This window comes from Columba livia, chromosome 1 (assembly GCF_036013475.1).
Source record: "Columba livia isolate bColLiv1 breed racing homer chromosome 1, bColLiv1.pat.W.v2, whole genome shotgun sequence".
Taxonomy (NCBI): domain Eukaryota; kingdom Metazoa; phylum Chordata; class Aves; order Columbiformes; family Columbidae; genus Columba; species Columba livia.
In genome coordinates this window covers 137,026,433-137,041,075 of record NC_088602.1, presented here as the reverse complement: position 1 = coordinate 137,041,075, position 14,643 = coordinate 137,026,433, and the positions used below count along the sequence as shown (strand labels likewise).

The window sequence follows — 14,643 nt, the reverse complement described above, 5'->3', positions numbered from 1 at the left end:
GCACCAGGGGGGTTCACATTGGATATTAGGAAAAATTTATTCACAGCAAGGGTTGTCAGGCCTTGGAATAGGCTTTCCAGGTAAGTGGTTGTGACACCATCCTTGGATGTAATTAAAAGATCTGTAGATGTGGTGCTTAGAGACATGGTTTAGTGGTGGACTTGGCAGTGCTAGGTTAATAGTTGGACTTGATGATCTTAAAGTTCTTTTCCAAACTAAACAATTCTGTAACACTATGAAAATTAATTTCTGCACCTGACTACAGGTAAGAGGAACATGGGGATGTTTCTCTACACTACCTCCTTGTGGGCCACAAATGCCAGACCCTCTTGCACATCACCATGTCCATGGAAAACATATCAGGACTGACTGAACAAACAGATGATGGAATCTGATGGCATGCATCACTAAGTGCTGCAGGAGCTGGCTGATGTCATTGTGAAACTGAGAAGGTGATGAAGGAAATCCTCCTGGAAGTCATCAGCAAATATATTAATGATAAGAAGGTGATTAGGAATAGGTGGCATAGATTTACAAAGATGAACTCATACCTGGCTAAAATGGCAGCCTCCTATGATGAAATGATCGGCTCAGTGGACAGGGAAAGAACACTGGGTATTGTTGACGGTAACTTTAGTAAGGCTTTTGACACAGTCTTGTAGAAATACTGATGAAGAATGGACTGAATAAACACAGTGAGGTGGATTGGAGAACTGACAACTTCTGGACTGGAAGCAATGTGATGAGTGACACAAAGTCCAGGTGGAGGCCAGTAACTGGTGGTACACTCCAGGGATCTGTGCTGGGCTGCATTACGCAGAGCATTACTTGCAAAGTCAAGGGAAGTAATCTTTGCCCTCAGTGTGGGTGACACAGATCTGGAGTAGTGTGTCCCATTCTGGGCTTCCCAGTTAAAGTGAGACATGGACATACTGGAGCAAGTCCAGCAAAAGGCCAGTAAGATGAGAAGGAGACTGGAGTACCTGCCATAGGAAGAGAGGCTGAGAGAGCTCTGGTAATTATTTCTCATAGAAGAGCAGGTTTGGGAGATGTTTTGTGAAAGTGTATGAAGAGCTGATTGGAGGTGGTTGGGGTAAAGAAGACAAGCCAGACTCGTATCTGTGGAATCCAGTGGCAGAATGAGACACAATGGGCCCAAATTGAAATATGGTGGTGGTACAACACTGCAACAGTTTTCCCAGAGAGGCTGTGGAGCCTCTGTCCCCAGACACGGTCCTGAGCAACCCGCTCTAGGTGACTCTGCTGTGAGCCGAGTGGTTGTGCAAATGATCTACAAAGGCACCTTCCAAAACGAACCCTTCAGTGATTATTGGGGCCTGACCTGATGCCTGGAGAGCGCTGTGGATGAAAGGGCTGGGAAGAGCTTCAGGTGCTTTCCAAAGAGCTTCCCCAGTGTTGGCATCATCTGAGTCTGTCCATGGTGCTGCAGCGCTTGGAAGGATTTGGGGAGGGGGGAGGGGTTTGGGAAGCTGCAGAGTAATAGGCCTGGCATTTGTTGTAGTCAACTGAGTATAACTGCACTAAGTTCTAAACTTAGTGGCTGTATGAATAAAGGTGGTATTTTATGATCATGTCAGTGTGTCTTCCGTAAGGGAAGGTCAGCTGCCACTGAGTACAGGGACAAGAGGAAGTCCATCATAAAATGAGTGATGCCTCATTGCAAGAAGTATCAGGCATAAGAGGGAGTATTTCCAAATGGATGAGTTTATTAACTGGTCAAAAGAGTGTACGTTCAAAGGAGCCTTCAGGAATGGAGTGCTGGGATGGGAGGAGGCAGCTCTATGAATCTCTCAGCTCAGTTCTCATGGTGGCCACCCAGGCAGTGTGAGCACGGGGGATTGTTCGCAAAGAGTAGAAGACAAAACAACAACTGATTTCCCACCACAGTATAAAGCTTAATGTGTAGCAATAATTGTGTTTCAATTTTCTTTTTTTTTTTTTCTTGTTTGCTTGTTAGTTTTTGGTGGTGCATTTCTAATTAGATGGTTTCCTCACAGCACAGCTGCAGGAACCTTATATCAGCCACTGTGTGAACTGAAAGTATGACATCACATCCACCTTGATCTGCCTGTTTCCTCCATGTGTTCAGAGTCCATCTCTCACCATTTCTTTTCAGCAAAAGGAAGTGTCAGTTCATAGAGTTATAGGTGCTCTGAGAAACACCGACCTCTTGAAAGCCTGGTCCAGCTGAGCAGTGACTTCTGTGGTGTCTTGAAAGCAGGGACTGGTGAGTAGTATTTGCCATTGCTGTGCAATGGCACTTGCGGTTTCGGAGGAAGGTAGAGAGACGTATTTCCTGTGTTTGTTTTGTGAAACAAATGGACTGGCTAATGCAGCATCAAAATTGTCCTCTTATTGGCTACAAAAGCAGCAATGTACTTCTGAATATACAGCAGTGTGCTTGCGGTGGAAGTTCCTCATCTTACTGAAAATGTGCACATAACATTGCAGCTTGCTCACCGTTAGATCAGAGCTGTGCTTTCGTGCCGTCTCTTCAGCCAAAGGCTCTGTTCCCTTAAGCCTGGACCTGCTTTCTCCTCTATAGCTTACCAAGCTAAAAATGATTGATGGGATTCAACAGGCTATGGTGTGGAGAGGGTGGGAGATAGCTATGCAAAAAGCAAAATGGGTTTTTTTGCTGTCAATTCTCTGCAGGAGAAGAAAATGTTCTGGGAATCCAGAGCTGATTATTTGTGTATTGGCTGCCTCTCCTCTGTCCCCAAAGCCCAGTGCCTCGTGGAGAGCGGTGGCTCCATGCTGTTGCATTTGGAAACCCCCCAGTGCAGCTCAAAAGTCATTTTCTGGCTACATGGAGAGATTAGTCTGTAACCCAGCTGCAGTAACCAGGGGTGGGGCGAAAGGCAAATGGCATCGTGCCAGCTGGATTTTCTGTCCTGTTCACTGTCTGTTTGGTTAAAGATTAAAGCTTTTTGCTGTTTCCTGAAGCTGTCTGTCCTGGAGCATGGGGACTTGGATTTGGGAATGGAGCGGAGAGAGGTGGGATAAATCTTACAATCATAGAATAATTTTGTTTGGAAAAGACCTTTAGGATCATCGAGTCTGACTGCAAATCCAACAGTGCCAAGTCCACCACTAAACCAGGTCCCTAAGTGTCACATCTATGTGTATTTTCAGTATCTCCAGGAATAATGACTCAACCGCTTCCCAGTGCAGCCTCGTCTCCTTACCTTGGCAGTTCTTGTCCTTATCATTTGCATCTGCCATCAAAGCTGCTTTGTATCCCCCTCCCACTATCCATCCATTCTGCTATGCTACAGTGAGCTAGGCTCTCTGTAGTGGGGAGGGCATCTGATTTCAAAAGGCAGCAACTGCTGGTTCAACAGCCTGGGAGACTGAGGCCTCTTGGTAGGAACTGATGACAGCATCGGGGTTTTAGTATTCATTTGGTTTTGGGGAAGGTTGTGTATCAGTAGAAAGAACTCTCAGCACAAGAAAAAAACTCCCATCAGGGCAGCAGTTGTACACAATGTCTGTTGATAGAGCCCCAGGAACATTCAGAAGGAGCATTCATATTTCCTTGTCCTAGGGATCTTTGCACATATGTTTCATGTTCAGAATGACCTGATATTCTAGAAGATGTTAGATAAGGTCTCATATGCTGTTCCCAGAGTTTGTGGTGCACAACCATGCAGGTGTGCCGTTTGTGTGTTGAATGCTGCATACCATTCCAATTGGCAAGCACAACTTACATGGATAATATACATCGAAAATGTACATTGAGAGAACTGAAGATCAGACATGGTATCTGATATGCTAAGAGGAGAGACTTGTCCTTCTTTTGTGATTGGACAAGAGAGATCCAGAGTTGGGCAGTAGCTTCTGATGTGGGACCTGAAGGTCCTGTGACAATATAGAGAAGCCAGAAGACTGTTTCAGAAATGACAAAAAGGCATAGTTTAAGTTGGGGTGAAGGAAGGAGAGTTCTCCTCTACCGTGGCACTTTCCCAAGGCTCATGGTCTGCTGCCTTGCCTGTCAATGTCTTTTTCTTCTTTCCTCTCTTTCAGATCACAACGGTTGTGCTGGGGGAGCAGGCTCTGACGGGAGCGAGACTGCCCAGGATGTCCAACTACCTGCAAAAACTGACCACAGTGCTGCCGAGCCACAGGCCTGGGGCTCTGTTTATCCTCATCATTTCATTTCTGCTCGTTGCCTCTGTTGTGTTCTACCAGAGAACTGGGAAGGACACTGAAGGCCAGCTCTACCACTCGCCTACACAGAACAGGTCTGAAGACTTTTTGACTTCTCCTCCCCACACCATTGCTGGTGGGTCCCCTCCTTCCCCAGGGGATGTGTTTTTTGTGGAGACCTCTGAGCGAATTAACCCAAGTTACCTGTTCACGTGCTCTGTGGAGTCAGCGGCCCGGGCACACCCTGGAACACGGGTTGTGGTGCTCATGAAAGGCCTGGCAAAGGGGAATGTCTCATTGCCCAGCCACTGGGCATTCTCATTGCTGAGCCGCTTCCCCAACGTGGAGATCCAGCCCCTGGACTTGGCAGAGCTTTTCTCAGGAACACCTCTGGCAAAGTGGTACTCACAGCCTGAGCACCAGAAGGAACCTTATTTCTTTCCCGTCCTGTCTGACGCCTGCAGAATTACCATCATGTGGAAATTTGGTGGCATCTACCTGGACACAGACTTCATTGTACTGAAGAACTTGAAGAACCTCACCAATGCCCTTGGTATTGAGTCTCAGGATGTGCTGAATGGGGCCTTTCTGTCCTTCAAACCCAAGCATGAGTTCATAGAACTTTGCATGCAGGACTTTGTCGATAACTACAAAAGCTGGATCTGGGGGCACCAGGGCCCACAGCTACTAACACGTGTCTTCAAGAAGTGGTGCTCTATCAGTAATATCCAGAATGGTATGATCTGCAAAGGAGTGAGTGCTCTTCCTCCTGATGCTCTTTATCCCATTCCATGGCAGGACTGGAAGAAATTATTTGAAGCAATCAGCTCCTCAGAGCTTCACAATCTCCTTAAGAACACCTATGCGGTGCACGTATGGAACAAACTGAGCCACGATGCAAGGCTAGAGATCACGTCCCAGGCTTTGCTGGCTCAGCTGTATTCTCAGTTCTGCCCTGCCACATCTGCACAGATGAAGAAGGACTTTGAAGAGCAGTCAAGGCCTGTAATGTGACCTGCGGCAGGGAAGTTTTCCAACCTGAAGGAAACTGAGTGCCTTCCACAGAGTTGGTTTCTAGCCCACAGAGCAGGTATTCTGTGTGACAGCTCAGTGATCTCAGTGATTTTTATACTAATTCTAATATCTGCCTCAGATAATACATGCTTCAATTATACACCAGAAGTTGGATTTGGTCTCTCTTGCTACCCTTCAGTAGCCCTTGATGCTGCAGGGAAAGGTGATCTCATTCACTGGTGCCTATCAGTTGCTCCACTATGTCTATTCTCTTTGTTGTATCAGGTCTGAAATGCCTCTTGTGTAGTGTCAAAATCTGTAGGAACCCTTTCCTTGCTGTGTGCAATGTTTCTAAATATGTAAATAAATGCCAGTGCTATAGGACACAGTTTAGACGAGTTTAGGACCAACTTCCCCCAGTGGTAAAGACTCTGACTGCTGGTGAAATATATGGGGAGTATATGAAAATGTCCTTAAGAAATGGAAAATGTTTTAAAATCCCACTCGGCTCGGTGTAAAGATTTTCTTGCTTTCCAAAGACACTTTGTTTCAAATTATCTTTTCTATTGTTTCATATTCCATAGCAATAGGCTGATTTTCTGCTTCTCTTCAGAGAAACAAATAGACAAAAGCTGTTCTTTTACCAGTGTGGGTAAAGATCCTTGTATTGTTGCAGAAATCTTTGTGGCACGTGGGCATCTAACCAGTCCTTGTCACACACTCAGAAGATCTCAGTGTCTACCTGTTCCTGCAATAGTGTGAGAAGGAAAATCATTACCTTGCTTTTGAATACTGAACACATTGTGGAAGAACACAGGCAAACACCAATGTTTGCAGAAGGACTAGTGACCAGGCCCAGGATCAGAACCCGTGTCTCCAGTGATATCTCCTTATTGTCACTGGGGATCTAGTCTAACCCTAATGCTGATTACACAAGCAGATAAGTGGCTGCAGGCATCACTGCCTGTAATAGGAACACAGGTGTCTATATCAGGGACTTTTAACATTAGGTGAGAGAAAGCCAGCTGTGGCTTTTAAAAAACCTGGGCAAATCTGATGCAGTGGTAGACCTGCTGTTGATCTGATGGCCATTCTCACATTGGAACTTGCTTCCTGCATGTCTAGGGCACTGTAATTGTAAGATGCATTTGAAATTAATTAAATTTTAATATGTCATTTTCCTGAATTCCTTTATGTGCTGAAAAGTGCAGTGTTACCACCTAAAAAGGAAGGCTGACATAAGTTTGATCCAGCCTTTAATATGAGCAGCAGTATGTTTCCAGGTTTGTCAGACACTGAGCCATGGCACACTATTGATGAAACACACCACTGCAAACTGAAAGGGAGTGAGTCATCCATTTTCTACTAAAAATGAGTCATGTGAAACAACACATTAACTTATTCTGGCGTCTGGTCCCATGTCCCCCCTGACAAAAAAAAACTTTTCTGGACACTCTAACTACTAATCTTCACTGAGGAGTGCTGAGGAGTACCAGATATGCTGTTCCAATGTGGTGCCCATGGCAGCAAACAACCATCTGTAGCTCATATACCTCTATCTTCACTGTCTCACATGTGGCTCTTTCCTCAGCCAGCAGGAAAATGACAGTGTAATGGACAAATTCGACCTCCGGGCTGACACCAATAAAGGTGCTTCCAACTGGCCTGACCAGGCCATTCCATCTGAACTGGATGCTCAAAACTCAGTCATCTTTGTCCAGCTGAAAGCAGAAGCAAAACAACGGAAAAAATTCCAACACAGCTGTGACCAGAAACACACACTTTTGAACCCGAGATTTTTGAGAGTGTTGCAAGATTCAGTTATCCTTGCTGTGCCAGTGTGCTATAGCTGGAACACGGCCTTTTCCCTGCTCTCTGGAGCATACATGATCATTTATCTCAAGCTCCATCAGTATTGCAATTCTGTAAACACTGGCTCTACATTTTAAAATAGTTTTTGTGAGAAAAGAAGATGGACTTGAGGGCATGCTAGTATGTCTTCTGCTTATGTACAGCTGGGCAAATTAGACTCAAAGCAGTTGAGCCTATGATTTCATCATTAGGCCTTAAGTCATTACCACAGCTTTTAGCTCTATAGCTTTTTGTCTTATTTGCAAAGGCACCCTGCTTGTTCTTACCCTGGTTTTGTTCTTCCGAGCAACATATCCCTGGTGGTCAATTTGACTATGCTTTTCCTGAAGGTAAGATTGTACCCAGTTGTGCAAACCTAAGATCTGTTTACCGTGCTGTGTTTCTCCAACAAAATCATGTTCAAAACAGAAAGAATCAGGTCTGTAATAAACCAAAGAAGAATTTGTAGGTCTTTTATGTGTATCAATAGTTCAAACGGGCAGAGGTAAAAGGCAAGAAGATACACAAGCTGGTTATCTTGATTTGTGAGCAGTTATTTTGTTTGTCTGGATGGTGTTGTGTTTTCTTTCTTACTTTGCACAAAACGTGCAATGAAATTTAGCCACGAAGTCTAAATTGGTGTTTGATGATGAAGGTTACTAATAAATGCCACAGATGCATCACTGCTGCGTATCTGGATTTTAGCAAAGCTTCTGACACTGTCCCCCTTAACAGTCATGGACAAACTGATGAAGTGCAGATTAGAAAAGTGGATGATGTGGTGGGAAGAAAAGTGCATGAATGTCTGTGGTTGAAGGCCTCTGAATTAGGGACAAAAAAGGCGCTTTCATGACTTCTCTTGCTAAGATAGCATCAAGGAAGCAATTGTTTTCAACTGTTTCTTCTGGTGTCACTACTTCTGCTATACCAGTAGGTGTCTCACAGTTCTCCAATAAGGAAATAAAGGCTGCAGAAAAAGAGAAGCTTTCAGCAGGCACATCCTAATGAACAGGCCACACGCTTAAGCATATCTGTGAGTGCCATCATAAAAAGATGCCATATAATATGCCTTGGCAGCCCTCAGGGAAAGACATTCCTTTATATGTCAGGTGTCATTCTCAGGTACACTGTTGGGTGTCAGTCTAGAGGTGACTCAAGGCCAGGTGAGTGTTGCACTTGTTTTTGAGGTAAACAGCTCACTACTGGGCTTCCTTATGGAACCAGCTGCTGAAGATATGATGACCTTCTACCAAAACAAATAATATCTGACCACCAAAACTACAAGCATAGGCTTCTGAATGTGGGCTATGCTATAGCCCCCAATGGAAATGCAAGAAGTAGCTGTGGACCTAGTGCTATCTGAAAGGGCTAGAAGATGTGAGCAAAGGAGGAAAGATGACTTTGGCGTCTTTTTCAATACGTGGAATAACATCAAGGCAATGACAAGAGTCTTAACCATTTCATTTTGTACTGGAAGTACCACAGAGAAATTAGTATTTTGATTAAGGCATTAAAGGATGTTCTGAGGGTACAGGTAACCTTCAGGCAGATGTTGTGGAAACTGCCTTCAAATGACATGTAGCATGATGATCCCCACCACATCCACACTATATATGTTGTTACGTTTTAGGCTAACACATAAAAAACAACACGGATTCTTCACGTCATTTCCACCATTAACCAAAGTATGGGTCTCACTTGCAAAAGCCTTTATGCTCTTCAAGCACTCTTCATTTATTTAGTGAAATAGGTGTCTGGCTGTGCTGTCCTAAACAGTACTGTCACATTGCTATGTGGCATCTGCTTTTCCCTAGTAGAAAGACCCGAGTAAAACAATTAAAGAAGAAAGATGTCCTTAGAGGAGACAGTGTCTGCCTTTATAAGAATGAGAAGAAAACCCGTAATGCTATCAGGATGCTTTGATAGAATTGGCCTTCCTACAAAATGAGAGAAGACATTACAGGAGGACAGCCGGCATAAACAACACCACCACCACCACCAACAACACCACACACAAAAAAAACCCCAAAAACCCCCCAAACCGACAGAATCTTTAACACTGTAGGAGCTTGAAATTTCTCTGTTGACTCATTTTCAGAGATGCTGGTCATGAACAGTGTACTGTGCTATATACATCACAAATGATAAACAGAAGTAATGTAGAGCCAAGTTTCCCTCCCACCACACCACAAATAAATAAAAAGGAGAAGAGGGCACCTTCTTTCTCTGTGCATTTGTAACCCACAGATCCCCTGCATATGAGGCCATGCAGTGCAGCAGAGGGTTTATTTCTCTCCCGAGTCCTTACTCTCCAGCCTAGCCAGTCTAATTCTCCTCACCTCTGTGATCATGCTTAAGCAACCCCACTCCTTAGTATCAGCCTTTGTTTCCTCTTTTTGACTTCATAACCACAGCCCCAGCCAGTGCCCCAGTGCCAGGGAGGTGCAAAGACAGTTCTGTGCAGCTCCACCAGCTTTGAACTGGGGCATCCGGGTGCTCTGAAATTTTCAGTCTTGTGGTTGGCCATGTTTAAGGGCACCTCAATCAGTGTTACAAATAAGCACATCCAAAATGGAAAGTAGACTTTACTGACAGTTTTCAAGTTTCTGTTCCGAAAAAGGCATTCTCAAGGGAAGAGAAGATGAGTAGCACTTTGTTAAGGTAGGCAAGGGGTGACTAGAGCCTTCTTGTGAGAAATGGAAAATCCATATGGGAGAAGGTTTCCCCACATACATTTTGACCTGATGTAGGTATCTCTTTTTCAAGTTTATCAGCAACAGAAAATTATACAGGATGAAGCAACATTGAAATGAAGTGTTTGGGCACTTCTGTGAGTACAAAATTGGATACTGGATACTCAGTGGCCTGCTGCAATTTGTGGCCACAACATATAGTTATGTTTACACTATGCTGAGCTGGCAAGGAGTAAAATGGCTCCTTGTTTAATCTGGTACTCACTCCTCCTTCACAGTTCCCTGGGACTGGTAGCAGCAACCCTGACACCCTCCTCACCCACACCTCAGTGCTATTCCATGCTCTCCAGCAGACACCCAGCAATTCCTCTGATTCCTCCCTTATTGCCCAAAGAATGACCTGGGACCTATCTCTCCTTCTCCTTGCGGCAAGTCACCCAGGCCATATGCACAAGTGGTCGTACTCACACAGAAACATCCTGGATGGAGGGGAGCTCAGGACATCTCTAATCCTGTTCAAAGTGTGGTCAGCACTGAATTCAGACTATATTGCTCCAGATGTCATCTTGCTGGGTCTTGAAAACCTCCAGAAAGAACATTGCTCAGCTTCTCTGGGCATCCCATTCTGGTGGCATTTGTCCTTGTTGAATTTCATGATGTTCCTTCCTTAGTCTTTTCCTCCCACCTGCTGAGGTCCAGTTGAACAGAAGCCCTGCACTTGATCACACCAACTTCATCACCACAGTTTCCTGTCATCTGCAAAACTGGAAAGGTCGCAGTCTAGATCCTCTTCCGGGCCACTGATAAATGTATTAAATGCTGTAGTGCTCAAGACAGAGACCTGGGAGACTCCACTGGTAACCAATGTCCCGGCAGTGTGGACCATTGATGTGTTCTCTGTACTCTTCCCTCTCCTAAGTGATTCTTTGTCATTAGGAAGTCCTGCCTATGCCAGTCGTGGAGTTGACCAGTCATAGGCAACTCTCTAGCAGACATCAGGTTTGCAGACAGCGGGTTTGCAGACATCTTTTCCTACTGTACCATGCTGCCCTAAATCCTCATGTGACTTAGCAGCTGGTTGCCTGCAAATGAATTGTGTAGTCTTTCCCAGGCATAAGGTGGTTAACATCCACATCACATATCTCACTGAAAACTTTAGAAAGTTCATGATTTAAGGCCTTCCTGCCTTCCTGCAGGTCACTTCTAGGGTCCTCTAACATCACTCTGTCTTCTAGATAGTACCTTGTCATGAGGAGAGCTGGTCAGCACTGCTTTAAAAACCATAGAGCCTACTGTTCATGTTCATATCCTAAGAATGCAGGTAACCTGTAAGGAAACTTGAGCCTTCCCTACGGTTATTTTAGAGTATATTTTGACAGAGTTCTTTTTAATAAGCCTTCCTGCAGTTTTCCATGCACTGAAATAAAAATGAAGATGGTGGTGTTTAATTCAGGAGGATCCCATGTGCATACCACTTTCTCAGGAAAAGAAGTGCAGAAATTTTTCCACAGTGAGTATTTGTTTCAAACAGCCACTTGAGTAACTTGCCATAATTTTAACAAGTGGTTCTCCCAGACTGAACAATGGCACCTTCAATCCCAAGTCTGAACCTCCTAACTGATAACTCTTAGGTCTTCTCCTTCTAGTCTGTCCAGAAGGGAGATATTCACTGCACCCTCCTTCCAGTGGCAAACTCCATGGTCTCTAGCAGAAATAGCAAACAAACATAGTGGTAAAGTCACAAAAAGTCTTCTGATGTGGCAGCCTTGATGTGAGGCATCTTGAGTTCTGAGATGGATCGTGAACTGGTTGGATGGCAGAGCTCAGAGGGTTGTGATCAACAGTGCAGAGTCTGGTTGAAGGCCTGTGGTTAGTGGAGTTCCCCTAGGTCCAGTCCTGTTCAACCTGTTCATCAGTGACCTGGATGAAGAAACTGAGTGCATCTGAGCAATTTACTGATGATACCAAACTGGGTGGAAGGGCTGACACACCAGAAGGCTGTGCTTCCATTCAGACTCCTTTCATTGGTGCCCAACAACAGGATGAGGGGCAACAGGCCCAGGCTGAAACATAGAAGGTTTCATCTGAAAATGAGGAGAAACTTCTTCACTTGGAGGGTGCCAGAGAACTGGAACAGGCTGCCCAGAGAGGTTGTGGAGTCCCCTTCTCAAGGAGTCTCCTTCTCAGAAAGCTCAAAAGCGAACCAGGTGGGCATCTCCCCTGTTGTCAGGGAGGGAGTAGAAGTCCTAGAAGAAAAGAGGGCATTAATTAAATCATGGGAGAAGAGTCTAGATGCAGAACAGCAAGATTTTATGTGCCTTTCCTGCCCCGGACTGCACTTTGTGGCTGGCTGAGAAACTGCTGGAGTTTAGACCTCCATATGGAAAGAAACTGAAAGTAGAAAACTGTGCCACCTTTTTGTTTGTTGTTGTTATTTTTTCTTTTTTTTTTTTTTTTTTTTCTTCCCAGATGATTGAGCAATCCTTTTTTCTCCAGAACTGTCTATTTAACTGTTGGATGGAACTCATATAGCCTAAGAGGAGAATGCTGAAAAGCATAAGCAATCTGTGCTTAACTCCTTGAGAGCTTGTTGCCCAAAGAACAGGAGAACAGGATGGGCAAGTTGGCAAGTTCACAGAACAGAACTGGAGGTGTTTTCCAAACTTCAAGCACCATCTACATTCATGTTACCTTGGACTGACCTAACTTTACTGGATTGCTTTTCTCCTGGGTTCTGGATCCTCTCTTCATCAGCTTATTCCATCTCTTTGAGTACCACCATATTATGTTTAACAGAGTTTTTACTTTGGAAATAACTACCAGTGGCAGCTAGGAGTCTGCTGTCTGTTGAACATCCAATGTATGTGAGATATTAGGGGCATGTCAGTATTTTTGTATATGTTGTTCCACATATCTGGTATATCATATACTTATATGTTAGCAAGCGTGTATTTTGGTAGATGTCACCTCTACAGAAAATCCATCATTCCTCTGCCAAGGGCTACCACAATATTGTTTTCTCTGGGCTAGCTGAGAGCACTGCTGTGCCTGGAGCTCTTGTGTTTGGGGGGATCTAGGATGCACAGTAAGTTTTGATTCTCTGCTTGTTTCTTCTGCCCTCTTCACCCCCCACCTCCAAAAGTGTAGTCCAGGAAGGCTGTGGTGCAAAGCAGGTTAAGAGCCCCACTTGGGGGAAAGAGCAGTTACCTGCCTTAATTATATACATGTTGGCAGCTGAGGTCTGCCTAGGGCTGGTTTGTCCTCAGCAGGAGAGAAGAGGAACAACAAAGATCTCCACATGCTCTGTCTGGATATGCCATTTGTGAACACCAGCACTCTGGTCTTCTTATGTACTTTAGGTTCATCTCTCTCAAGTATTTGTGACTGTTCCCTGTGTGCACTTGGGCTGTGGTCTCTCTGGTACGTTCTTTGCCACCATGCCTGAAACTCAGATGAATAGGCATTGTCCAGAAGAGAACACTACAGAGGGAGTCACTTCAGCTGCACCCTGCCATTACAGCTCAAGCTGAGATCTTGACCTTTAAATGTATGCATAATGATGGAGCCAAATAGCACCTGCCATGGCTCTGCAGTGTGTTGGCAGAGGTAAGACAAACAAGGAAATACACTTCACAAAGTGGAATCTATGTGCAGGGGGAAAATGATGTAGGTGCATAATGTCTGGCAAGATGAATAGGAAAATACCCTTAGGCTATAGAAAACATTCTTTGAAAAACAATTAACAAAATATATTAAGGCTACCAAAGCTGTTATTTTTCCAACTGCAGAAGGAACAGGAAGCCTGCTAGAGAGGGAGAAGGTCAGCAGGAGATGAGAGACTGAAAGGGAATTCAGAGATCAGTTTGAAGCAAACCGAAACTCTTAGCAGGGTAAAAAAACAACAGATGGCTGGGCCCAAAGAGTTGTGATGAATGGAGTCAAATGCACTTGGCCATCATTCTGGAGTAAGTCCAGCAAAAGTCCAGTAAGATGAGAAGGAGACTGGAGTACGTGCCATAAGAAGAGAGGCTGAGAGAGCTCTGGTAATTTTTTCTCATAGAAGAGCAGATTTGGAAGATGTCTTGTGAAAGTGTATGAAGAGCTGATTGGAGGTGGGTGGGGTAAAGAAGACAAGACAGACTCATCTCTGTGGAATCCAGTGGCAGAATGAGACACAATGGGCCCAAACTGAAATATGGTGGTGGTACAACACTGCAACAGTTTTCCCAGAGAGGCTGTGGAGCCTCTGTCCCCAGACACGGTCCTGAGCAACCCGCTCTAGGTGACTCTGCTGTGAGCCGAGTGGTTGTGCAAATGATCTACAAAGGCACCTTCCAAAACGAACCCTTCAGTGATTATTGGGGCCTGACCTGATTCCTGGAGAGCGCCGTGGATGAAAGGGCTGGGAAGAGCTTCAGGTGCTTTCCAAAGAGCTTCCCCAGTGTTGGCATCATCTGAGTCTGTCCATGGTGCTGCAGCGCTTGGAAGGATTTGGGGAGGGGGGAGGGGTTTGGGAAGCTGCAGAGTAATAGGCCTGGCATTTGTTGTAGTCAACTGAGTATAACTGCACTAAGTTCTAAACTTAGTGGCTGTATGGATGAAGGTGGTATTTTATGATCGTGTCAGTGTGTCTTCCGTAAGGGAAGGTCAGCTGCCATTGAGTACAGGGACAAGAGGAAGTCCATCATAAAATGAGTGATGCCTCATTGCAAGAAGTATCAGGCATAAGAGGGAGTATTTCCAAATGACCAGTTTATTAACTGGTCAAAAGAGTGTACGTTCAAAGGAGCCTTCAGGAAGGGAGTGCTGGGATGGGAGGAGGCAGCTCTATGAATCTCTCAGCTCAGTTCTCACGGTGGCCACCCAGGCAGTGTGAGCACGGGGGATTGTTCACAAAGAGTTAGAAGACAAAACA

General features: G+C 44.9%; 1 protein-coding gene and 1 pseudogene across 1 annotated transcript; one reads left to right on the top strand and one right to left on the bottom strand.

Moving 5' to 3' along the window:
- Nucleotides 1–2,125: 2,125 nt before the first annotated feature.
- Nucleotides 2,126–6,185, top strand: LOC102083490 (lactosylceramide 4-alpha-galactosyltransferase; the record flags this gene model as incomplete). Its single annotated transcript, NM_001315524.1, is given in 2 exon segments — nucleotides 2,126–2,248; nucleotides 4,048–6,185. A coding segment is annotated over 1 exon segment (1,083 nt). The 5' UTR covers nucleotides 2,126–2,248; nucleotides 4,048–4,101.
- A 468-nt stretch (nucleotides 6,186–6,653) lies between these two features.
- On the bottom strand, nucleotides 6,654–11,088 carry LOC102087044 (poly(U)-specific endoribonuclease-like; annotated as a pseudogene).
- Between the last annotated feature and the right edge of the window lie 3,555 nt (nucleotides 11,089–14,643).